A 27489-nucleotide genomic window follows, 5' to 3' on the forward strand; every position below is an offset into this window, starting at 1 on the left:
GGCCACTGTTGTGTAGCTTTGTACCATAGTGCTAGGCTGCCCAGCGAATAATGTTATTAGTATTTATTGGACTTATGCAGCCACCAGAACCAAAGGACCCAGGTGGTAAACAGTTAAGAAATATATATATATATATATATAAAATAAGAAATATCCATCCATCCGTTTATTACAGTCCTGAGGCCAGGTACAATAACATATCTGAAAGAAGTGTTATGTATTTCTCTATATCTATATCTAAGACAGAAAGACAGTAAGCATAATAGGATATAAAATAATGAAGAGCAGATATAACAAAACAAAACAGAGTAAAAATAGTATCATAAGAAATACAGAAACAAAAACAAAAGCGAGCACTTTCTCTTGCCTAATTTGCAGATGATTGCAATATGGTAACTAAAAAAGACAGAAGCATTTCTCAGGAAATCTTGCAAAATTTGGTTTCCTTAGTAATGCCTTCAGAAAAAAAAGAAAAGAAATGCTTGATCAGATTTGGATTATGAGCACACGATGTAGGCAAGAGGTAGTCTGGAAGTGAGACTCATCTGTTCCTGATACGCAGCTGTGATGGATGGCTATTTTCTCAGGAGCCACTGATCCGCTGAAGAGAGGACAGCTAAACCAGATTAGCCAAACCAATCACTTTGCCTACCATATGCTGCACACACATAATCAGACCAATGCCATTTCTCAGTGACTGGAATGTATATAATATAATGTATATAGGCAGAATAGGGATTGGCACTTGGGTTGACAAATTTCAGGCCAGTGCAGTTATGAACTGACTCAAGGATAGAAAGATGGATATCCCTTCAACTGAACAGCAGGGAAAGGCTCTTAGCTTCCCAGTCTTACAAACAGACACTATGAAGTATTCTATCAGGCATTTTTCCCTGTCTTTTGCTAAAGGCTCTCCATCCTGGAGTAGGCCCTATTGTGTTAATGTTTAAGGCACTGTGTTTAAGCTCTGTCTGTCCGTACATCCATCCATCCATCCATCCATCCATCCATCCATCCATCCATCTATCTCAATAAATCAGAATAGAGCTGAAAGGGACCTTGGAGGTCATCTAGACCAACTCCCTGCTCAAGCAGGAGACCCTATACACTGACAAGTAGGGCTATCCAGTCTCTTCTTAAAAACCTCCGGTTAAACATATCCAACACCCACAACTTCTGAAGGCAAGTTGTTCCACTGGTTGATTGTTCTCACTATTAGGAAAATCTCTCTATCTCTCTATCTCTCTATCATCTATCTATCTATCTATCTATCTATCTATCTATCTATCTATCTATCTATCTATCATCTATCTATCTAATATAATTGCCCATCTTACAAAACATCGTAAACAGAAATGGTCATCAGCCCTTTTGTTTTTAATTATAGTTGGCTGGAGTATATGTTGCAAATATAAAAAGGCGAAATCTCAAACACTTTTCATGAGAAAGAACAGAGAACATGGCAAGTATCAGTAGTTAATCTCCCACACACACACCATGCAAAAGTACTCCTATGTTATATGAAACTTACATTGCAGGACTATCATCTTATTCTAGTCCTTCAGAGAAGTCCACAGGCAGAAAAGCCTGATCACACCAAATTAGGATTACATAGCCAATGTTCCTGGGCTGAACTCAAGACTGATTGTCTGGTAGACCAAGAAAACCTGCCCTCTAGACTAGGAAATAGATAGTGAACAATCGTGTTTACTTAGTAGTATTGGAAAATTACTCTTCCTAATTATTATTTCCTAAACTATTGCTTCAACGGAAGATGTATCTTTAAATATTACCAATTTATTTTAAAAAATCAACATGAACAAGGCCAAGTTTCTCAAAGTAGCACTTTCCAAATATATTAGATTAAAGCTCATATCATCCACAATGTACACTGTCCATACTTATTAAGAATAATGGAAAATGTACGCTATCTCTTCTAAAGGACCCTGAATTAAGAAATTCTGCTTTAGGCTCAACCTTCTCCTATCAGATAGAAGCAAACGCTAATGTTTCTGTCAGGCCTAAACCCAAAGACAACAGAGCAAAATCTAACTGAGTCCAAGCCTTTATTTGTTTACACCTAATGGATACTTTCTGCCCTCAAAACTCTTGAGAAAGTTATTGGCTATTTGAGGGACAGCCTCTTCCTGATCACATCTACCTGTCCCATTAGGTCCACCTGAAGAGAGATATAGTGGGCCCCATCTGTTAAAGAGTTCCATCTGCAGGGACCCAGACAGCATATGCAGTGATGGGATTCAAAAATTTGTTACTACCAGTTCTGTGGGTGTGGCTTGGTGGGTGTGGCAGGGGAAGGACATACTGCAAAATCCCCATTCCCTCCCCACCCCACTAACCTGCTTCCCAGCTCTGTTCTCCTGTGCAGGGCAATAAAAGAAGACCCGGCCGATCAGCTCAGGAGGCAATGAATAGATGGGGGCGGGGCCAGTCAGAGGTGGTATTTGCCGGTTCTCCGAACTACTCAAAATTTTCGCTACCAGTTCTCCAGAACTGGTCAGACCCTGCTGAATACCACTTCTGAGCATATGCCTTTTCTGCTGTGGCTTCTGTCCTATGAAACATCATTTCCTTTGAACTTTGAAGTTAGCCCCATCCCAATTAGCCTTTCAGGAGGCTTTGAAAACGTGGTTTTTCCAGCATGGGTCCCGTGGGAAGCCAGCCCAATTGTTCTACATGTACTGAGTTTAGATAGATGTCTTCTCCTGCAACCCTGCTTTTATTTATATTTTAAAGGTTTTTTTAAAAAACAATTGTGACATTAATTGTTGGTTTGTACACTGCCCAGAATCAAATTTGGTGAGATGGATGGCCCTATAAATGTACTATTGTCATGATGGCGAACCTATGGCAGGCGTTACACGGGTGGCATGCAGAGCCCTCTCTGTGGGCACACGAGCCATCGCCGCAGCTCAGCTTTGCCGCGCATGCGCACGCACCTCCTCCTTGAAGATGGCCAAAACAACTATTAACAATTTTTCCTAATGTAGCCTGGGACTTTCAAGTTAGCTTCAATATCACCCAATGGGTGCTACAGAAAAAAACAGGAAACAATGTGGGGGGAAGCTGTAAAAAAGGGCATAAGTGTCTTTCTGGGATATGCAGCTGGCTCCCAATTCTACTCTCTATACAATTAGAGGGTGTCAAAGAGAGGGAGGGAGGGAGAGGGAGAGAGAGAGGGAGATGGGGAGAGAGAGAGAGAGAGAGAGAGAGAGAGAGAGAGAGAGAGAGAGAGAGAGAGAAATATTTGGGGAGGAGGGCAGGAAGGGGGAAATGCATTGCTTGATTCTTTCTGGAGCCAGCAGAGGAGTCGGCCACAGCCTCAGGCGCTTTCCTGCATTCCAGCTAAATTGATCCCATAAACACACTGACATATTTGAAATCCAAGAATGAGAATGTAAGGGGAGGAGCAGAGCAGGTCCTGAAGGTCTTTTGGCTTTGTCCCTGGCCGTGTTTTATCTATCTATCTATCTATCTATCTATCTATCTATCTATCTATCTATCTATCTATCTATCTATCTATCTATCAGACTTGTATGCCACCCATCTAGCCAAAGGCGAGGAGTCTGGGGAGCTAACAGGCATTGAATCAAATGCAGTATATAACATTAAAAGAACAAATAAAGATCTTAAATCGAAAGGAAATAAAACCAAGCAGGATGGAGATGGAGGGAGCCAAGGGCATACAGGGAGGAAGTGAGCTATTCTCTACCCACCTTCAATGTTCCCCACCCCCAGTGGGGCCCCAGGCTACGTGACATAGTTGGCCAAAACGGTGAGAGCGAGTCTGACCCTGGGAAAAGGGGCACTATCTTCCAGAAGGCGGGAGCCACAGCACAAAAGGCTCTTCTTCTGGACCCCGCTAGCCAAAATTCTTTGGTTTATGGCTCTACACCATGCCCCTTCTGCTGGCATGGGGAGGGGAGAACAGACTATGGGATGAGCCAGTTTCTCAGCCAGCCTGGACCCATGCCAAGCAGGGGTTTGAAGGTGGTAACTGGATCCAGAAGCAAACTGGCAGTCAGTGCAGCTCACAGAAGAACGGTGCAACGTAAGCCAACCTGGGGGCCCAAATAGCTGCCCACGCAGCTGTGTTCTGCACCAGATGAAGCTTCCAGATCCTCCTCAAAGGTACCTAACTCCATGCAGAGCACATTGCAGTAGTTCAACGAGGAGGTGACTAGGGCTTGAATGACTGAGCGCATCTCCTGTTGTCAAGAGAATTAGAACCAAACTGTTCCGTGCAAGCAAATACAAGCGTAGCCCTCATAGTCCAGCTTTTTCCTGACAGAACAATTGATCAGTGGAACAATTTGCCTCCAGAAGCTGTGGAGGCTCCAACACTGGAGGTTTTAAAGAAGAGATTGGACATCCACTTGTTTGAAATGCTATAGAGTCTCCTCCCTTAGCAGGGGTTTGGTCTAGAAGCCTTCCAAGGTCCCTGTTATTCTGTTAAAAATGTAATTGCAGCGGATTCTTCAAACTGAAACAGTTTGCCCTTAGTTACCCGCACCCACCCCCGTAACTGGGACTCAAATGTGTGTTCTGCATTTTGGAAAAAAAGGAAACAGCTGTTGGGGGAACGGTTAAGCACCCACTTGTCATCTGCTGCTTCCTTACTCTACTCCTACCAGAGGTAGTAAATTTTGAAATGCTAACTATACTGAACACCACCAACTGTTTCTCCTAAGTTTTTTCTTCCCAGGTTCCTGATCTGGGTTGCTTCAGTGCTGTCCCTAAAATGCAGGTGCCCAGAACTGGATGCTACATTGTAAGTGTAACTTTGACTTAGTCCCCGAGTATTTTCACATTGGAGGCATAAAAACAAAATATAGTTTTAAAAATCCCAGAGATTTTTCCCATCATTAACAATGAATTGCTGTAGTAGGACTCTCTGAATGTTAACTTATTTTATGTTGATTATCAATGCATTTGTTCTGGTGGTGGTATTTGTTGTAGCTGAATTACACTGTTGGAACGTGTTCAGTGTTATCCATCGAGCCACCCAGATCCTTCCTGCAGATACTCCGCTTGGGCGGGTGGGGGGGGTTGGACTAGATGACCTACAAGGTCCCTTCCAACTCTGATTATCTGTTATCTGTTACTGCTATCTAATATGGTCTCCCATGATTTTCGATTTACGACTTTGATTTTTCTTATCCAAATGAAGGACTATATGTTCCTGTTGAAATTCCTCTTGTCGGTTCCTATCCCTTGTCCATTTTGTCAAGAACCCCTGAAACTTGATACTGCCTTCTGAGTGGAGTGTTGTTCCTCCTATCTTTGTGTTGTCTTGCACATCTGATAACCATATTTTCTAACCCCTCATCCAACCCATTTTTAAGTCTGTTAAGCAACACAGGCCCTCGAACAGAGCTCTGCAGAATGTCACTCAGCACTTCCATCGTGATGCTGAGCATTGCTGACATTTGAGAGGTTATCAACCAGCCCTGCGGCCATCCAAGGATGGCATAACCATGTCCATCTTCACTTGTAGAATCTCACAGAAGATTTTTTTTTTCAAATGCTTTGTTGTATTTAAGTCATTTTCACAGACAGTTGGTCACTCTATCCCCAAAAGAGATCTGGTTAACTAGTCATGAATTATTTTTAATAAATCTATGCTGGCTCCTACCACTATAACTTTCTTTTCAACATGCACATAAATTGACTGTTTAATAATCTCTTCCATTATTTCCATGAAGCTGACTAGTATGTAGTTATCCTCAGGGATGGGATTCAAATTTTTTAACAACCGGTTCTGTGGGCGTGGCTTAGGTGGTGGGCGTGACCAACTCAATATCACTCACATAGAGGCACGCATCTTCTCGCCTGGCCTCTCATGACTCGGGGATGCTGCAATAGTCATAAGTGTGAAAAATGGTCATAAGTCACTTTTTTCAGTGCCATTGTAACTTGGAATGGTCACTCCACACAGGCAAAGTCCCAGCAAAGGAAGGGAAAAAAACTCCAGAGAAGTTCCTGAGACAGGAAGTCTAGTCCTGCCAAGAATGTAATAAGGGTCAACGGAGAGGCAGCTTCTGTAAGCAACACCAGAATGTTTCCTTCCTTCCTTCCTTCCAGGATTAGGCCAGTCATTTCTTCTAACAGCCGGTTCTCCAAACTGCTAAGAATGTTAACAATTGGTTCTAGCAAATAGGTGCGAACCGGTAGAATCCCACCCCTGGTTATTCTGGTGTCCCACCTTCCCTCCCTCACTTTTTGAAGACATTGGCCCTAGAGCTTACATTAGAGCCCTACTTTTGGGGTGAGGAGGGAGAGAGGGTTTCCTCCCTACTATCCCATTCCCCACTGTGGGAAACCCTTTTCCTTCTTCAAAAAGGGCCACCAGACTAATCTTCACGCAGTTGTTTCTTCTGGCCTCAATTATGGTGGCACTGAGCGCTTGTCTAGAAATAATGCTTTGGAGATATTGACTATTGACAGACTGCACCGAGGAGTCCCTGGGCTGCCTTCCTTCTTTAGGATATTATTGGAAAGGAATGGAAGGCACAGGATCCATGTTATAGAGCGGTTGGAATTTGCCAAACAATAGCTTCATTTTCAAGGCAGCCTTCAATAAGCAGCCCACAGTTGAGGAACAATCTTCCTTCTTATATGCCACATTTTCCTAAGGGTAGAGACAAATGCAATAGTGAGGAAGAACTGATTTAAACAACTGATGCTTATTTCCAAGTTATGTCTGCAAGGGATCCTCACAGGGAAGTAACTGAAGAGAGTGAAATGTATTTCTACATCAACAGACAACAGGATTGCTCTCAGACTCAGACTGCAGTTCATTGATAATGATAGGAAATATCTCTGGGATTTTTTTAAAAAAACTATATTTTTATGCCTCCGATGTTAAAATGAATACCAGGGCAATAGTTATGTTGGTTTGCAAAAGCAGGCCTGAGCACAAAGACTGCTATTCTCATCAGGGAAGGAAAGATACAGGCAGTCCTCAATTTACAACAGTTAATTTAGTGACCATTCAAAGTTACAAGGGCACTGAAAAAAGTGACTTACGAATGTTTTTCGCACGTATGACTATAGCAGCATCCCCATGGTCAGATGCTTGGCAGCTGACTCAAATTTATGACCTTTGCTGTGTCCTGAGTACTTGTCATCACGTTTGCGCCCTCCTGGCAAGCAAAGTCAATGGGAAAGACAAATTCACTTAACAACAATGTTACTAATTTAACAACTGTGGTGATTCACTTAACAACCATGGCAAGAAATGAGGCAAAACTCCCTTAACAACCATTTTATTTAGCAACAGAAATTTTCGGCTCAATTGTGGTCATAAATCAAGGACTACCTGTATTGGGCTGGATCTTGGCTTGGCCTCTCTCTCTCTCTCTCTCTCTCTCTTTAACAGCAGCTAAATATGACTGTAGACTTATTCCAGACTGTAAACCAAAATACTAAGAATATATATTTTTTTTACAAAGGTAGTAAGAAGTCACATAAAATTACAGTCCGGCTCTACAGGACTCCCCGCTTGGAGAATTCTTCCTTTCTCATTTCCTGCTCATCTGCTGCAGGACGCAATCCTGTGGAGGAGTAGCCAGCTGGCTCCCTCATCTCTTCAACACCAGTAGCTGCCTGATGTGGAGGAACCGTGTTAAGCAGGGGATGGAGATAAGAGGCCTGCCGCACTCTCAGAGGCTGTTGGATCCTTGGCCTCCCCCACATGCGTATTCCAGCCAAGGAAACCAAGAGTAACTCCAGAGGACAGCTGTGAAAAGGCCTCCTTGCTTGCGCTAAAAGCCTGGGGACAATGAGCCAGAGAAGGGAATGCGAGGAAGTCTGGTGGATGGATATCTTGGGAACTGTCTACACCAGGGGTCTCCAACCTTGGCAACTTTAAGACTTGTGGACTTCAACTCCCAGAATTCTTCAGCCAGCTGGCTGAGGAATTCTGGGAGTTGAAGTCCACAAGTCTTAAAGTTGCCACGGTTGTGGACCCCTGGTCTACACTACTGGGAAAAAAAAATGCTTTTGCCCAGTTTATTTGCAATTTTCTACTCACACTGAGCTCTGTCAATGGCAAATTTAGCAAGAAAAACTATGAGCAACATTGAAACAAAAACAAAATCCTAGGCACCAATCAACAGATGCAATTTAGTAATAGATAACTCAGAACACATGCAATCAGGTTTTATATAGCCAAAACATGACACAGTGTTATGCCTAGCTAACAGATCAGACATTGCCCCAGATGAGAAAGTGTCACAGGTTTCACACACATGCACACACACACACACACACTGCTGAGGTGAAATGCCACCACCTGCTCTTAAGCTGGCAGAAACTTAAATCAGTATGAAATTTGCTCTCCATTTCATGACTCTATTCTGATTCTATGGTCCTTGGTGGTCCCATTCCCTATAAACCCCTGAGTTCCATCCAAGTTAATTGTGATTTGAGATTGTCTTTGGGTAACACAGGAAAAAAGACTGGGGAGAAAGTATGATAACACAGGTAAGACCTGTGTTATTTACAACTCTGATTGAGCCCAACATTTTATGACAATTGAAAAGGTAAATGGCAGGTACAAGTACAGGTGATCCTCAATTTATGACAACTGGGACCAGAATTTTTGTTGCTCAGTAATGCAGTTGCTAATTGATTGTGTTACCCTTCTAGACACAGTTGTTAAGTAAATCACTGCAATTGTTAAGTGAATCACTGCAGTTGTTAAGTGAATCACTGCAATTGTCAAGTGTATCACTGCAGTTGTTAAATAAACGACTGCAATTTTTAAATGAACCACTGCAGTTGTTAAATAAATCCAGGTTCCCCCATTGATTTTCCTCCAGCTGGGATTGTCGCAAATGTAAATTTCGTAACCCTGGGACACTGCAATCATCATAAACACAATGCTTATGGCCAAGTGTCTGAATTATTATTTTTTTTATAAATTTTATTGAATTTACAATTTAAAAAAAACATAACAACATTACATATGCAACAGAGAGAAAAAGAAGAAAGAAAGAAAGAAAGAAGGGAAAGAAAAAAAAAACGCTCGGTCTTGCGACCGAAAAAGGGAAAAAAAAAGTATAAAAGAAAGAAAAAAACAAAGAGACGGAAGAAAAAAGAAAATACGTTAAAACCAGACAGATATCGTTTTTGACAGTCTGCAAGATCCAATTCTCTTACTTTAAATATAGACATCTTATCACTATTTATGCTTACATTACCCATTATTCATTGAACAGTTTATCTCTGGAATTTTAACCCCATGATCATGAGCATGCTACGTTGGTCATAAGCATGAGGACCAGTCATAAGTCATTTTTTCAGGGCCATTGTAACAGTTGCTAAACAAATGGTTATAAGTCGAGAAATACCTGTACAGTACACTTCTGTGTTGTATTTTTTCCTTTTTTCTTGATCCCTACTCTCACCTCCCAACCCATTCCATATTTCTTTGTATCCCGTAGGATGAGCCTTAGGTCTTCTCACTGTTTTGTTTGCATTCTTAACTTTTGTCGCCTCCTGCCCTTCTTCCCTGCATCTCTAGTCAACCTTTCCTATGGTTCAGGCCAGGGCAAAATGTTTAAAGCCTGCAACCTAGCTCAGCTTGGCAGCTGGAGTTCACGATGCCCAATATGCCAACAGAGAAGGCAAAAATTTGTTCTCTCAGATTCACAATACTCTACCACACCACGGACTGCTTATAAATAGTTAAAAATATAGCAGAAAAATGTGGTCTCTGCAACCCTTAACTAAAACCCTGGGTGCAGCTCCAAAGACTCCCCAAATGTGCTATAGATTTTATTGCGAAAGAAGGGGGGGAATACTTAACACTCGGCTCAAGGTTAGTTTTATTCAATACATTTAAAAATCAAATGTAATCCTTATCCTGGTCCCATGTATTACTTTTAAAAATACAGCTTATTGCCAAATGCCATCTACCATTATACTACTCAAATTTAAGGACGTGCAAGGCCAGGCCAAGATTGTTTGACCAATGCTAATCTAATATTGCTTCCAGTAACTTTCCAGAATCTCAGAGAAAAGGCACGTGGGGTGGGGGAACCCTTGTTCTTCTCTTACTTCTTGATCTCACTCTTTGAAGCAAAGATTGAAGAACTGGAACAAGGCTCCTCTGGGTGTACAATAAGGTCTCAGTCACTGAGCAATATCAGATTATATTGGGTGGATATTTCAATTGCCTTTTTGGAACCTGGAGTCCAGTCCAAGGCAGACCGCATTTGGCTCCACAGAGTATTTAAAATGCCAGTGCAAACAGTGTACAGGGATTTGTGGAAACTGTTCTTTTTAAGAAAGGATGTCACATTAAGAATTGTTTTGCTGTAAGAGATAAGAAAGCCTCCTCCTCCCCACCCCAATCATGCTTCTGTTGTGGTGAAGTCTCATTTTTCCAGTGTTTTAGATGGCAATCTGGTTGCTGCAGATTAAATACAATACTTTTTGCCAGTGGCATTTCTCTGTGTCAAATTACGGTGACCGATACAAAAATACTTATTGGCTGGTGCCCATGCAGTCACTAATGTCAAAGCATACATGTTTTCAACCCAAGACATCTTGTGAAAGTTTATATTTCTTCAAATGCTTATTTTGGTTAGCTCTTTCCCAAAGTGAGCCCTTTCCCATTATTACCATGTGAGCTCATGTACTGACAAGAATTAATCTCAATAGTTATAAGAGTGTCAATCCCTTCTTCTCCATAATATTTTATCCTTTTCAGAACAATTCTTTCTTAGATTTATTGTTGAAATACTCTCTAATTCTCCAGGATTAAAGCAGGGCTATCTTTTCCCTCCTATTCATAGGAAAGTAAACAGACCTAGTTTTCATTTCTGCTCCATCTAGAAAGATTCCTACCCAGCCTCTAGTAGAAACACGAGAAGTGATACTAGCAATACATCAAAGAACTGGTACTCTAGAGCAGGGGTTGCCAAACTTTTGGACCTCAGGGACCACCAAACTCATAACTTTAAATCCCGCGGACCACTAATATGAATTTTGACTGATGGTGGTTTGCTGATGTTTTCCCAGGGTCTCTGCAGAAAGCAGCAGAAACCCTGGGAAAATCCCCCAAAAAGACTGCAGAAAAATTTCCCACCCCATTTTCCTACCAATCGATCGCAGGATACCGTCTCCAGCTCTGCTGTCAGGGGGAGAGAGAGAGAGAAAGAGACTTTTGGCTTCATGCAAGGAAAGCAGCAGATGCAGTAGCAGTCTTTCTTTCTCTCCCCCAAACTCTGCCAGAAATGAGTCTTTGTGAGACTTGTCACGCTGACGCAGCCTCTTGGAGCACAGGGTCCCAAAGTCTGGCAGAGTTTGGGGGAGAGAAAGAAAGACTTTTGCTGTTTCCTTGCGTGCTGCCAAAAGCAGAAGAAGAAAGAAGCAGAAAGAAGCAGCCTGACGGTCAGGCGAGGTGCGTGGGGTGAGTGGGGCAAGTTCCCCCTCCGCCCTTTCCCCCTTCCCATCACTACCTCATGTTTGCAATGTAAGCAATGCAAGCCTTGTGTTCCTGCGCAGCCTGGATTAATTGCTTTGGGTGTGTGTGTTGGGGGTGACATTTCTCTGCGGACCACCAAAATTTTCTCATGGACCACCAGTGGTCCCTGGCCCACTGGTTGGCAACCACTGCTCTAGAACATCTTTCCATCACAAAGCATCCAAGAGGAAGAAACTGCTGTGTAGGAGATATAGAGTCTTCTTCCATTCAACCTTTTAATTTAAACTCTTCTGCCAAATGTGTCTTACTCCCATTCACTACCACCCTTCACCTGGACGCTGCTTTTCAAAACATCTGGAATTAAGCTTACCGGTTTATAGAATGGGTGAAGTGTGAGAAGACAGGCCAAAGAAGAATTAAGAGGAGAAAAGGTGGAGGGAGCTTAAGAAAAATGTAGTTTTTATTCTGAATTTACTGTCATTTCCTTCCCGCAGCCCCCTGTGAAGATGCCAAAACATTTCACCAAACTCCATACAATCCTCATTTCACCCCATTCTTTTTGGAAGCTCCCAAAGTGTCATTCAACACAATGGCTGAAATCTGCCATAATTTTTTTTTTCTGAACTGCAGTTTTCAGCCACTTGTCTTCCATGCATAAACCAGCTGGAAATGAAACCAGCCTAAGAAACCCTTCTCTAAACCCCTTCCTTTGCTTTGGCCACAGTGATAGCCTCACCTTCTGCTTACCAAAGAGGCGGACTAGTGGATTATCCTGCTTCTTTGATCCTTCAGAGCGGGAAGACAAGGCAAGGCAAGAATTCAGCTTTACTGTTTTTTTCTGACACATGGCTACAAGGTGGCAGATTTTTTTTCTCAATTTCCACTAGTCAGAAAAAAATCAAGTGAGGGAGAAGTATCCATGATTGGCCACTGTTCCACCAATAAACTTCACAAAAAGAAAAGAAAAGAACGGAAAGGAAAGGAAAGGAAAGGAAAGGACAGAAAAGAAAAGAAAAGAAAAGAAAAGAAAAGAAAGGAAAGGAAAGGAAAGGAAAGAAAAGAAAAGAAAAGAAAAGAAAAGAAAAGAAAAGAAAAGAAAAGAAAAGAAGAAAAATGAAGGGGAAAGGGAAAGGAAAGGAAAGGAAAGGAAAGGAAAGGAAAGGAAAGGAAAGGAAAGGAAAGGAAAGGAGAGGAAAGGAAAAAAACAAAAAGGTCCAGCTAAACTTATAAAAAATAAAATGCCTCTGGAGAGCAGAGACCCAGCAACTGGAGAGGTTGAAGTACACAGGTGGGGTGGAGTGGGGTGTTGCTTACAAGGGATTGAAAAATAGTAGCATGGCTTGAACGGGCACAAGAGAAAAAAAACACTCTTATGACTCACTGCCAGAAAACATGGGTGGAAGTTGTGTTAGCTGTTGGGAGTTGAGATGATGTAGAAATAGTAGGTGATGCGTGAAGACGACACATGAAATAAGTAGAAATAGTAGGTGACACATGAAATAAGGGGGAAGCGTGGATCTGGCTTGCAGAGTTGCAGTTCATTATGAAGTAGGCAACACATGAAAACTATACCCCAACCTTAAAATGGGTTTAATAGTTTTCAAAGCCATTCCAATCTATACATCCCTCACAAAGAAAAATGGGGAAAATCTAGCCTCAACTTCTCTGTGCAATTGCTGAATCTACTGAGGTTCTTGAACTGCTCCCCAGTAAGGTCCATGGGTGATCCTTGGCCACCTAGAAGTCCACCCAAGTTCTAGAGCTATGTTGATCTTGCAAAACCAGCTCTGGGTGCTGTATCAGAGGAGCGCTTTGAGGGGAAAGTGTGAAGCATCTGTTCCTTCTCACTATTATAAGTGTTTTGTCATGGAAGGGCTAATGTAAATCTAAAGTTACATGCAGTATAACTCTACTCCCAAAGATTTCCCCATTGCTCCAGGAAAACTATATCTTAACCTTAAAAAATGGGTTAAAACTGATGTACTAACACTTTTAAGAATTGGCAAGTTGGAAACTACAGCTTGAAGATTTTAATTTTTGTGATGTGATAGGAATGTGATCTAGCGGGCAGATGGAACAGAGTTCTGCAGAAGTCAAACTGAAGTATTTAAGAAAGAAATGGAATACCCACCCTCCTTCCACCTCTGTATTCCCCAAGTTTTTTATTTTTTATTTTTTTTATTTTCAGGATCTGGAGCTCCTTCTGGCCGCAGCGTGGGAGGGAGGGGAAAATTAGTACTCCCCAGAACTTAGCCTGGCTTCCAGTGGAAACTTTCCAATGACCAAGGAAACCGAGATGTTGGAGTAAAAGCCGGAGGGGATGAGGAGAAAGAGGGAGGGAGGGAGGGAGGGAGGGAGAGAGAGAGGGAGGGAGGGAGAAAGTAAGTGCCAGTTCCACTTTTTTTCTGCCTGAGCCCTGTTTTCTCCTTCTAGATGAAATAATTATTTCCAGCTGCCCTGCCAACTCATTCAGCTGGCCAAGAGGGAGTCCCAACTCATTTCAACACTGCAGACCAAAGCAGGCCTCAACTCTTGCAGTTCCGTAGGGGAGCTGCCCCAAAACAGCTTTGCTGCTTCAGAAATGGGAAGGGGTTGCTGTGTTTACAAAAGCTGCGGCCCCCGTTCCAGATGTGCACATTGCACTTGCTCAGAAATACTTCCTTTACCGTCAGCACACTCTTATTCATGGAAGGAGCACCGACAACAAAAGGGGACCAACGGAAGTTCAAGCCAAACCACACACACACTGGGTAGGAGGGGAGTCCTTCTCAGCTCCATCTTATTGAAGCCCACCCTCTGCATCGGTTGGTTCTTTCTGTATTTACAATCCCCATCACTCTTAGCGATACAGAATGGATGGCAGCTGTAATTAAGCACATCTGGGAAATAGCAGGGTGGGGGAACTTGTAAGGAACTGGGCAGAATATTTGGCCCATCTACGCCCGGTGCTGCCGATCAAAGTGCTAGCAACAAAGTGTTTTTTGTTTCCTGTCTTGCTTTGCCTCTCACAATGGCAAAGTTGCCACTTCCTTCTTGCCACCTCCAGGCGACAGGGCCTTGAACAGAAAGAGGGTCTTGTTCTACAACACACGGAGGGGTGTACCGCAGTCCTTGACTTACAGCCATTTGTTTGAAGTTACCACGGCACCGGAAAAAGGGGTTCATAATCAGTTTTCATGCTTACATCCGTTGCAGCCTCCCATGGTCACGTGGTCAAAATTTGCTTGCTTGGCAACGGGCATTTATTTGCGCTATTCTGGGATCATTGCGCTATTTTGGGATCATGTGATCACCATTTGTGACCTTCTCAGCTGGCTTCTAACAAAGTCAATGGAGAAAGCCAAATTTGCTTAACAACCATACTATTTACTTAACAACGGCAGTGATTCATTTAATAAGTTAAGGACTACCAATAATAATAATAATAATAATAATAATAATAATAATAATAACTGCAACAGCAACAAAATAATGTGGGTAATATTATTAATAGTAATATATTACATTTAATATTAGCATATGAAACTGCATTATAATAGTTCCTAATAGGTGAGATGGTTTTGGAAAACTGCAATAGAAAGAAGACCAACTTGAATGTAACTTGGATTGGTTACAAAAACGCATCTGATTCCCTGCCACATGATTGGATAATCAAGTGCCTAGAAATAACAGGAGTCACCTGAAACATCATAAGCTTTGTGCAAAGATCAGTGGCACAATAGAAGACACAGTTGCTGGTTAGTGGCAATAGACTTGGAAAGGTTAATATTAAAAGAGGAATCTTTCAAGGACACTCACCGCCATCACTACTATTTGTCCTTGATTCCTCTATCAACAGTACAGAACAAGTCAGGCCATGGCTATCAAACATCAAAAACATCTGCCAGGCTATTCTACCTCCTTTACATGCATGATCTGAAACTATATGAACAACACTTTCTGAAACAGAATGGCTGCTCAACACTTTCTGAATATACAACCAAGATATAGCAATGGAGTTTAGACTGAACAACTATGTCGCCTTCACCATCATCATGGGAAAAATAACGTAAACTGAATGAATCAAGATGCCCCAGGGAAATAATATCAAGAATTTGGATGAAGATGATTGCTACAAACCCTGAGCATCCTTCAAGCTGAAAATGTCAATCAAGCACGCTGAAGTCAAGAAGAATATCAGAAGTGAATACATCATCAAAGTGAACAGTCTAAACAGTCTTAAAGCCTAAACTCAGTGAAAGAAATACCATCAAGGCAGGAAACACCTAGACAATTCCAGTCATTAGATGCACAGCTGGTACAGTGGATAGGAAGATGGGAAAAACAATGAAAATAAATCATGCCTTTCCTGACAGATTCTATTTAAAATAGGTGGGTATGGAATGCTGCAAATACACCAGATGGTTGAAGGACAAAAATGGACATTGGAAGAATGTCTGAAGGACAGTGAAGAAGATGCACTAGTACACAATGAAGGCTTATTGAATACCAAAGAAACCAAAGGGGACTACAAGAAAGACCAAGTGAAGACCAGAACAGAGACACTGAAAGGCAAAGATACCAATAATAAGAGGCATCTAGGGTCTAATCTCAAAACTTCTGGAGCACTACTTGAACACGATCAGCGCTGATAAAATTACCCCCTGTCAATTGCAAAAGACAGTTTCCTTGGAACAGCGTACCTCTTGCCACAATACTTTTAATACCATCAGACATCAGCATCTGCCTGTCCCTGGTTCTTGGGAACACGGGTGGATAAAAATGCCAAATCCAGTGTAAATATGTGACTGACGTTCTCCTTCCCCCACCCGCATCATACAAAAAAGAGAGATGGCTATTCAAATCTGGAACATAACTAGAAGTTGCAGCTACCCTGATTCCAGCTATACAAGGACTTCTAAAGCTATACCACGGATCACTGGGATGCAATCTGGAAACCAGCTTGCTCTAGCTCTCAGGGCAGTAAGGAAAAATGCAAATCCAGTTATCTGGCTGAGTTAATTGGCTTTGACTTCTAAGTTATAATCAGGCAAGGCTATAGAGCAGGGGAAAGCATCCTGAATTAAAAAAAAACATTCAAAGAGCAGGAAGAAGCTAATCAGAGGAATGCATTTGAGAAGATTGCAGCAGATACATAGACTTACACCAGTGCAAAGAGAGCACTGAACTTTTCAAAAGAACTATTCAAGACTACAGAAAAAAAAAATTTCTAGGCATACATAAATGACAAAAACTATTCGTGGTCTTTGTTACAGCCTGTTTATTTGTTTTAACCTAGAAGCTTTAGGCACAGATCTTCAGATAATACATGCATATGAAATGTATATGAATATATGTAGCTAGGGCTGGTAGTTGGACTGTTGGTCTGAGCTCCGAGCTTGGCAATTTGGTTGCATAGACAACATGCATATACAATGCCGGTTGTTCCATTAATGCCCACTAGAGGGAGAACTGCTATAACGCTAGGTGCCATCCAGATAAGCACCAAACATTGCATATCTAGACAGCAATAATACTTATTTTGATCTCTTAGTCAGCCAGAGAGCAATCTAAGTCGGCTTTCACCAACCTGTTGATAAGCTTTTGCCAAACTAGATATGCTCAGCCACAGCTACTAATCCCAAAAACTGTGTGCCATTTCATAACGCTTTCTAAGGATGGTTATCTCTGTCTTAAGACAAATTATCCTTGACCCAAAACATCCGCAAGGAATGCTAAAAAACAACAACAACCCTACACTGAAAGCAAATCTTTTTTCATTGGAACAAAACTTCTTGAATGTTTAGCTGGGGATTTTAAAACCTTTCTTTTTGTCCACTACCTATTAACGCACTGAGCCTCAGAGGATAGACACATGAGCTCCGCTGATTTAATGGACAATGATCTCTCAATGTTTTGGCCTCTTTCTAGCATACTTGTAATACATTTGCCAATTGCCAACATCACCCACTTCTTTTATCTTTTGTGATAACAGCTTCTCTTAAAGGCTCATTTATCTTCATAACACTACTCTGACTTGTTTGCAAACAAAGGCATTATTTAACTATACACCCACAGAGACAGGAGGAGGGAGAGCTAGAGATATGTGTTCAGACTCCCAACTACACTGCTAGCTCCTGCTTAATCATGTGCAAGAGAACAGAAACACAGTCATGGGATGACCAGCTTTTTACCTCTTTGGGGACAAATGCAGGTGTGCATGCATGTGTGTGCATGAGTGTGTAAAATACATATATTCTCTTGTGATGTACAAAAGTTCTCCTTATTGCTTCTACTCCTTCTACTTTGTAAATATGGACATTTCATTCATTCTGTAACCCAGAAATTTACTAAAAATCGTTCTGAGGAATATTCCTGTCATGTGAGAAACAGTCACTGAGCTCGAGGTCTTTGCAAAGTAGTATCCAATCAATGAAAGCACTGTGAAACAAAATCACCATCACTATATGCTTTCATCCACTGAAGCTTACACTACAGTAGAGGCAGACAAATTTCAGGCACGTAAGAATCGAAGCTGTATGTATAGTAAAACAGAAATTTTCTTTTTTCCCTTCTTGAGCTATATACATTTCAAATATAAATGCAGCTCTGATCTGCCTCGGCTCAGGAATCCAAATACAACATTCCAAAGCTGGCTAGTAAAGACTTGATCAAAATATACCTCTAATGATAGTACTAATATTTTACGGTTTAGAACCGTAAAACTAAATTACATGAGCAATTAGTAGAAGTTTAACAATGTCAGAGTTTGCTGCTTCTTTTTTTTTCAAACTACAACACTTCTTGCAGTTGTTAAAACTGTTTGAAAAAGGTAGCCCTTGAAATTCTACTGCAGGTTATCAAGAAATTTGGATCAAGAATGTCCCCCAAAGTACTTTTTGCTTATTTTTATTCTACTGGTACCTTCATTTTTGTCTGTCTCACAGCAATGATATTAAGATTACAGTGTCTCTGCCCCTTGGAAAGTATAATGTGCCATCTCAGTACACTCTGCTCCCTCTTCCAAATAAGATGGTCCAAAATGGATGCATTTTGTTCAATTGATCATTCTCCTCAGATCAGAATAAATGCCAGGACAGCATTAGCCATGGTGGCACAGTGGTTAGGAGGCAGTATTTCAGGCTATCTCTGCCCACAGCCAGGAGTTCAATCCTGACCAGCTCAAGGCTGACTCAGCCTTTCATCCTCCCGAGGTTGGTAAAATAAGGACCTAGATTATTGGGGGCAACATACTGACTATAAACCATTTAGAGAGGACTCTAAAGCGCTTTGAAGCAGTATATAAGTTTAAGTGCTATTTCTATGCAGCATTGCAAGCTAACTCTGCCCTCTGTCAGGACTCTGATCCTATCCAGCTCATGGTTGACTCAGCCTTCCATCTTTCCGAGGTTGGTAAAATGGGGATTCAGATTGTTGAGGGACAATATGCCGGCTTTGGAAACCACTTAAAGAGAGCTATAAAGCACTGTGAAGCTGTATGTAAGTCTATTGCTTTGTGGAACCGATGCAGAATAAAAGGCAGAAGCTAAACCCAGAAGGGGCAGAATTGAAAAGCTACCGATTTCTGTGTCCCAAAGTTTACCACGCTAGAACAAGATCATACTTCCTTGAAACAAAAAATGATGGTAGTATTTTCGGACTGTTTTGTATTTACAGCTGGCAAGGATTAAATTTTACCAGCTTCAACAGACATTTTTGTGGCTTAGCACTCCTAAATGATAAGCTATTGTTTTTCATCTGTACGCTGAAAACTTGCACTGCAGCTTATGAAAGATGCATATTTATACTTTTCCTGGGGATTTTCTTGTAAAGTTTTGGAAGTTTGATTAGCATGGGATGCAAAGTAGATTTTGAACTACAGTCAAAATATCCACAACAGTAATAATCAGTTTCTCAAAGCCTAAAATGTTCTACCTAATTAAAGAAAATCTCTCCTACTTTCTTAAATTAGTAAAGCAAGTCCTGCTGGTTTGTGGCAGTTCTTTCTACGGTTGCCAAATGTTCAGAACCTTGGGGCTGTGGTGCTGTTGCTGTAGGATTTTCTCCATTTAAGATGTTACTAAATCAGTCTCTCTAGGCCTTGGGGAACAAGTCCTCTTTTAGGGAACACTTGGAATACTATGAGTAGCCTTTGGATTATTTAGTGACTTTTCGAAGTTGCAACAGACCATCAGAACTTTGAATCTCAATTGTAAATAACTTGGGTTTATTTAAAATTGGGATTCAAAGTTCTGATAGTCAGCCCCACCCCCCGCCTGCTCCTCTGTTGGTCACATGACCAAACTTCAGGCATTCAGCCACATGACTGGATGGACAGCTGTTTGCAGCATCCTGAAATCATACAGCCACCTTTTACGACGGTTTTGCCAAAACCCAGCATTTATTTCTAGTTTTGGGCAAAATCACACCTATAGCATACTATTGGTTTGCTTAATGACCACAGCGGTTGCTTAACAACTGCCACCGAAAAAAGATAACAAGCCTGACTCATTTTATGACCTTTACAACTCACGACTGTGATGGACAGGTTCCATTATGGTCATAAGTCGAGGAGTACCTGTAATATCCAATTTTACACAATGATTTTAAAGCTTTCCATTTTGAAAAATAAAGTGGTGCTTACTTCGGAATCTATTTGATGTAAAAAATAAATAAATACAGAACAGGAAGTAATTGAATAATAGCATTATGAAAGTATATTTGAGATAGATCCAGGAAATTGTGTGAAAATTGGGATATTAGCAGAAGATAATAAAATTTGGAGTAGCAATGATAAATGCATTCTACCAAACCTATATATGCCAACAAGCAGATTTGAGAGCAAAGTCCATTTGTGCAAAATGGTCCATACCAGTGGTGGGATTCAAAAAATTATGTGGGCGTGGCTTGGTGGGGGAAGGATACTGTAAAATCTCCAGTCAGAGGTGGTATTTGCCGGTTCTCCGAACTACTCAAAATTTCCACTACCAATTCTCCAGAACTGGTCAGAACCTGCTGAATACCACCTCTGGTCCAAACATGCCATGGTGGGAAAAGCTTATTGCAGAAAGAACTTTCTTCCTCACAGTTAAGTACAGTTTGACTAACTTACTAAACCAAGCAGAAATCAGTCGGGCTCAAATCATGTGATCTCAGATGATGCCCCCTGGTGGATAAGCTATATAGATACACCTGGGGAATCTGAAGGTAGGAATGTAGGGGCGGCAGAATGGGTCCAGTTGGCAGAGCCGACAATGCAATGAAGATTCCAGTTTAATGAAGACAGAAGCATCGCTGGGAAAGAAATATAGATTAAAGCGTCACCATTCCATGAATGGACACCCCACCCCACTCCCCCCAAAATGGTGCAACGGACTCCAAGAGAAAGGGAAGGGGGTCTATTTTAAAAAAAATAAAAGTTCACTCCTTCTTTCTCAGGAGGCCCACTCAGGAGAGCCCTAGGCTCACAACTACAAAGTGCACAGATATGCAGTGAACTCAAGGCATGGATGACTGACAGCCCTTCAGCGTGGGGACGCTGCTTTGGCATGTTGAAACCCGCACGAGAGAAAGCACAAAGGGTTCCCATTGCTGCATTGGCAGATGGGAAGCATGCAACTAAGCAGAGCCCAGAGGTCTGGCACAGAGCCTGGGCACACCTTGGGGTGGGATAAGGGCAGAGAAGTCAGGACATGCCCCAAAGCGTGGAGAAGGCAGTATGATAGCCAGGAGGAGCCAGTGAAACTCACACCCAGCAAGCACTGCGCACCATTTCTTTGTATCCCGGATCAAGGATGTCACGGCAGAAGCAAAGCACAATAAACTCCTGCACAAGCAATGAGAGGCATTTCCACACAACAATTTTCTCTGGTAGCCCCCACAGGAAAATCAGAAGGGAGCAATTCCCAAAGATGATGCAATCCCCGATGAGTGATTCAATCCAAAATAAAGGCTAGGTATACTTCTACACCACCTTATGTGGATCTTGACACAAAGAGCGTCTTCAAACGCCTACGTCCAAGTCAAGGTATTGTGTAAGCTAATAAGCTAATAATGACTGAATACGCCAATTTAATCCACCCATAATTCATTTCCTCTAAAATATCCATAGAACAGAATTCTTTTCTATACCCATATATATATTTGGTAGCGCCTTGATAAATAAACTTCTTTTGCCTTTATTTTTAAGATAACCAAAGAGCCCTGTGAATGATGCCATGTGTAGCAATAATTCTTTTAAAAATGGCCCATAAAATGTTCTGAGATAAAAGTGCAGCATTCAGTCACTTTGTCTTCAAAAGGCATCTGGTGCCCAGATCAAATCTATGTACCCAAGGCTGCCATTACCACCAAAGGGGTTTCCAGGAACAGAGTGGGATTTGGCTTAATTAACTGCCAAAAAGCAAATTTGGGACCAAAACACTTCTGTAGCCAGACACACTTTGGAAGCTGGTGAGCATATGTGGAGTTTTGAGAGCATGTTGTCATGAGTTTGGCTTATTCACAGTAACGGTGAAAGCGTCCATGTTTTACAAATGATTCTCTCCAGTCCTCCAGGAGGTTTCATACTATCCATAGCTACCTTTTACTTTTTCTGGGGAGGCAGGCATGCTTCTGAACATAATGCTAAGCTTCCATCACCATATTTGCTTTTTAAGGGTCCCCATGAACTCTACAGGCAGTCCTCAACTTACAACACTTCATTTAGTGGCCATTCAAAGTTACAATGGCACTGAAAAAAGTGACTTACGGCCATTTTTCATACTTATCAACTGTTGCAGCATCCCCGTGGTCATACGATTTACGTTTGGATGCTTGACAATTGACTCAAATTTTTGACGGTTGCAGTGTCTCAGAGTTCATGTTGATCCTCTTTTGTTACTTTCTGACAAGCAAAGTCAACGGGGAAGCCCGATTCACTTAAAAAACCGTGTTACTAATTTAAGAACTGCATTGATTCACTTAACAAAGGTGGCGAGAAAAGTCGTAAAACAGAACAAACTCACTTCACAAATTTCTCACTTAATAACACAAATGTTGGGCTCAATTGTGGTCTACCTGTTGAGGACTACCTGTATATGAGACTCAGAAGCATCCTAAAAATAAAGAGGCGGCTAGAAGTTTCTTTTCTCTTCCTTTTTAGACTGGTTACTTGAACACAGCTCACAAGCCTCAAGTGACATGTTCATGAATGATACAGGATCCCAAGATATATGAGCTTCTATAATTCTACCATTTGAAGTCAGCGTTGTTGCCACACAGTGCCCAAACTATACACAGCTATAGGGTGATTCAATGGAATTGACTGAATTTGTGTTTCTATTCTGCTCCCTGATTGCTTTGGCAACAGGTTGATTATTGAAGAATTTGAAGATTGTTCAGAGTGTATAGCAATGTGTGGAATAGAAAGCCATCAATTTGCAGTTAGATTTTGTAAACTCTGCTGTTCAGACAAAAACTGAAATCCTGGCGAGTAATGCAGTTAATACATTCAAATCTTAGGGTTATCATCTTCCTTTGCTTAACTAAACATTTTCCAGAATAAGAAGTTCCTGATATTACATCATGTTATTTCTGAGAGTCAAACTTCCTATGGAAATCTCCCCCAAATCAGTACGGTGATTTTCCTATACATGTGGGAGTCATTCTTTTAGTAGTACTGAAGTACTGAATCCAAACCTTCTGAACAAGAAGAAGGTGAAATGTAATGGCACCCAATACAGTGCAGACATAATTAAAATGTCACACATGAGAAACAACTTGAGAAAGTGAGTGAGCTGAACCAAGTTCCTGGCTTGAAATATTGATTTACAGCTATTGTCCCTATCTATGATCTACAAATGGACTGAATTACAATTCCCATCACCCCAGCAAAGTGAAATGTGCTGGCTGTGGATGATCAGCATTGTAATCCAAAATAAGGGCCGGGGTATGAGGAGATGCCCAAGGCAATCATCCACTACAGTGTTTAAGCCAACCTCATGCTACTCACAAAACATTTAGCCTATGCAGTTTAAAGCTTGGTTGTTTGCTATGGCTGGTATTGTAGAGAGAAGCAACTTAAAAGCAAAAATAGATCCATACCCAACAACATCTCTCTCATTGCATTATGCCCCACTAGGACAGCACTCAAACCAAATTTGCCCACAATGCTAGACAAGGTTTTGAGTCCTGATGGTATCTTTAGGGTGTGGAGCCAACATCCCAACTGCACCCAGCCTCGTGCCAACATGCCCCCGTCACTGTTTCCTTTCAAGGGACTTACACAGTGATGCCATTTCCTTCGGCAGGTCGGTAGGGTAGCTCCGGAAGTAACCTCCGTTGGTCAGCACCTCGAAATGTGGGTTAGGGAAAGGGAAGGGGTACACAGCAGGAGAAGGGAAGCCATTTACATGAGCCAGAGGTGTCCCACCAGGGCAGCCTCTCTCTTTGTTTACAGCCATGACTGAGAATAGGAAAGTCAATGCGTGAGAAAATCAAAAAACAAACAAACAAAAAACTCCTCTTAAAAAAGCTGGTTGGTGCTGACAGTGCTCCAGGCAGATGCTCCCATGATTGTGGCCTTTGCAAGAATGCTGTTCAAAGGGAGAAGGCCATTCCTCTCCTGTCTCCTTCTGATGCAGTCCTGCAAGGGAATGAATTGACATTAATAGTATTCAACTATAGAGAAAACAGCCCACTCTAGGAATATGTATTATGTAATATATGCAATATGTAATATGCACCCTGATCTCTGGTAGCTCATTCTAGTATTACCAAGGTTTTTTTGGGGGGGGGGATCTGTCTTGCTACTTATTTGTAACCAGCAGTGTGACACACAATGAATTTTAGCAGAATAAACTCTTGATACTACTTATCTGCACTCCAGTCAAACTTTTATTGGTTTAATGTTCTTAAGGGCATAGGCAAAAGACCAGTTTTTTAAAAAAATAAAAAATAAACAGTTTTTAAAAAGTAGTAGGGAAAGAAGCTAGACACACAAAAACTGTGATTAATTTCCAAAATAAGAATTGTTGGTGGTGAGGCTTGTCCACCCTGCCCCTCTCCTTCCCTTGACCTGGTTTTGAGAATACAGTCCCAAATCCCAGAAGTTTCTGAAACTGGTTAGGATTGTTCTGTGACAAGGCAAAAGCACTCAGCACATGAGCGGTGGCGTTCACTGATTCCTGCTTTTCAAGATCAGAATTGCCTGCTAGAAAAAGAACATGCAAAAATTATCTTGCAGAGATTGAATGCAGTGTCTTTGGCATCAAGGGAGCAAATAAGCATATATATTTTTTATTACATACAAGTCAATTTGAAGATTTTTTCCCCCAGAAAAAGAATGAAATTATCCATACCTTCACATACATGCTAATAAAAAAAATTCTCGATGGAGATGGACACATTCTAGTTGTTTTCTTTGGTTTAATACCACCCCACCAAAACAGAGATCCCCCTCAGTAACCAGACTTATGTACTGGCAATATGAGTTCTTTGTTTTAAAAGCCCTCCTTCCCAAGACGACATAATGTCTCTTTTCATACATTCAGAGCCAGACATATTCTCAGATTTAGCCCCAATCCACAGATGCAATTGTTGAGATGTGGAATTGAAAAGATGTGGAATTGAACCACTGGGGCCAGTTTGCTGCCACATTCTGCAGCAGAAAGCGGAGAGACTGGCCCTTTAAGTTTGTGTGTGTATGTGTGTGTGTGTGTGTGTGTGTGTATATATATATATATATATATATATATATATATATATATATATATATATATATATATATATGTGTGTGTGTGTGTGTGTGTGTGTGTGTGGTTTTTTTCCCCCTCTTGAACCATTTCCCAAAACAGGGAGGGTTGTTGGTTTTTTTTTTTTTTTGCTGATGTTGTTCTTTCTTCTTCTTTGGGTGCTTTTTACCATATGATTTAAATCAAGAGTCATTTCAGGTTCCCAGATAAATGAAGCTTATGTTCTTGCTGCCAGGCCTTGGCTGGGGCTGTACCACCCTGGGGGTAGAATGTGAGCTCACATCTTCCACATGGAACCCAACACCACAGGCCTAATTTACAACAGCCCAGGCAGCGCCTTTTCCTGCCGACTCCGAGGAGGCGCTGCTTTTCCGACCTACTCCCTGCCGCCTTCCACCCCACCCCCGCAGCCCATCACTCACTCTTCACCTTCCCCCCTCCCCCTTTTCTTATACTCCCGGCCTCTGAATTGGGTTTGCACGCGCAGAACACACACACACACACACACACACCCGCGCCTACCTCCTCTGCTCCGAGCCTTTGTGCCCCGGCTCGGTCTTTTGCATCCCCCTCCCTCCCTCCCTCCCTCCCGCCAGCCCCGTCTTTCATTTTTCTTCTCCCAAATGGATGGCGTTCCACCCAAGAGTGGGGCCAATTTCAGGGGGGCTTATATGCAGCTCAGTACCAGAGGCAAGGCATACGTTGCCTCAATCATCTTTTCTCTCATGTTGCCGTGTGGCTGGCTGGCTGAAGAGAAATACTCTTGCCGCCGTGTAACTTCGGTGCCGTGGGCTTTCCTCGCAGCAGTGTCACCTCATGCTGTCATCTAGCCAAGACCCCGCCTCTCGCCAATCGCTCTGGCTCATTTCTGGCTCGAGCCCTGTTCGCTGCCCCGGCCAAATCTGCCTCCGAGGACGGGGAGGGCTGAAGGGCACCGCTTTGCGCTCGGCCCCTTTAAAAACTGCGAAGGCTCGGGTTGAGACTCCCGGCACCGCCCGCCTCCCCCACCCCAGCCCAGCCCCCGTCCCCGCTGCCGTGGGTCCTGCCAAGTGCCCTGAGCAGCTAAAAGCCACTAGATTTCAAGCGAGCAAGCTAAGTTTAAAGGCTTCATTTCCGTAAACTTTTCCATATGTGAGGGCCTCTTTGGAAGCTCGTGTTCCAAAAATAAACGCGCCGTCAGGCTGAGGTGTCCAAGCGCACGGAAACCGGGAAAAGAAACCCACTGAAAGAAAACAGCGCGAGCTCCTGCCAGCAAACTTGGGGCGCAGTTGCCTCCTGGCGCAGTGGAAAAGTGGGGGTGGGGTGCGGGTGGCGGAGAGAAAAGGGGGTAACGGAAGGGCATGTTTTCCAATGGCAGCAACGTCAAGAAAACCAAGGCGAAGCTCCTCTTTGCCTGTCTCAGATCTCGGTACGGAGTTCTGCTTCCTTCCAGGCACGCATTGGACTCCTTTGCTGTTAGCGGGAGCCCAGCCTTTTAAACTGCCCCAACCGTGGATGGGAATGTGAGGGTCACCCGGCGGTCACTCTTAGGGGGTTCCTTATTTTGGGGGTGGGATGGGTGGAGAGGGGAATAGATCCCTCCCAAAGGCGCTGAAATCCATATATTCTCCCGATTTCTTCCTAGCCCTTATGGACAAAGAAGCACGTATCTCGGTAGAGACGGGGGCACGTTTCTAAGAAACCAGTTCTCTTTAAAAGATTAAAGAATATATTAAAAAATACACCGGGAACAGCTGATACAATCGCTCAGAGCCGCGTGGAGCCACCTCACAGTCAAAGACTTTTTCTGTTACTGAGTTCTCCGTGGCCCAGTTTCACACTCGCACAAGGAGACAGCCAGTCCCTGCCTGCAAAGAGCTTACAGTTATTTCAAAGGAAGAGAGAAATCGGAGGCCAGGTTCAGCCTAAGCAGGGCAACAGCCTGTGAACTCTGGCATTCGTTTCACAATAACCTCAAAATGACATCCTGCACTAATACATCTGTCTAATGGCCTTTATTTTTTTGGTAAAATACCAATTCCTCCCCTCACCACCACCCCCTCTTCTCAGCCCCTTTCTTGTTCTTCTTTCATATGAACCAAATATCCATTTCCTTCACGTTTTCCCAACATACACTTTCTGCGGTGGAAACTCAAATAATCAACCGCATCTTAATAGGAGAAGAAAAAGTGGGCGGAAAACACAAAATAAACCCCCAAACTGGATTCTTAACTTTTCTGCTGGGGTAGAAGGCGGCTGAGGTTGTGAGGAGAAAAGGCAAAAGAAGGAGCTGGAGATAGTTTATATATATATATATAAAGAAATGCTTATTGTGACATTTGC

General features: G+C 42.3%; 1 protein-coding gene across 2 annotated transcripts in view; it reads right to left on the reverse strand.

Moving 5' to 3' along the window:
• The window catches only part of RARG (retinoic acid receptor gamma), a 139378-nt gene that overhangs the window by 65202 nt on the left and 46687 nt on the right, over nt 1-27489 (reverse strand). Inside the window, exons 1-2 of one of the 2 annotated variants that reach the window (XM_087925398.1) lie at nt 25853-26049; nt 23700-24059 (exon numbers count right to left, since the gene is read on the reverse strand). In XM_087925398.1, coding sequence (XP_087781524.1) covers nt 23700-23877 — 178 coding nt within the window. In that variant the 5' untranslated portion in view covers nt 23878-24059; nt 25853-26049. Of the gene's footprint in view, nt 1-23699; nt 24060-25852; nt 26050-27489 lie in introns of those variants that run through there. The other variant, XM_087925397.1, reaches the window with a different exon arrangement.

The sequence above is a fragment of the Pseudonaja textilis genome, chromosome 2 (assembly GCF_049901715.1).
Source record: "Pseudonaja textilis isolate UNSWEBS1 chromosome 2, rPseTex1.2, whole genome shotgun sequence".
Taxonomy (NCBI): Eukaryota; Metazoa; Chordata; class Lepidosauria; order Squamata; family Elapidae; genus Pseudonaja; species Pseudonaja textilis.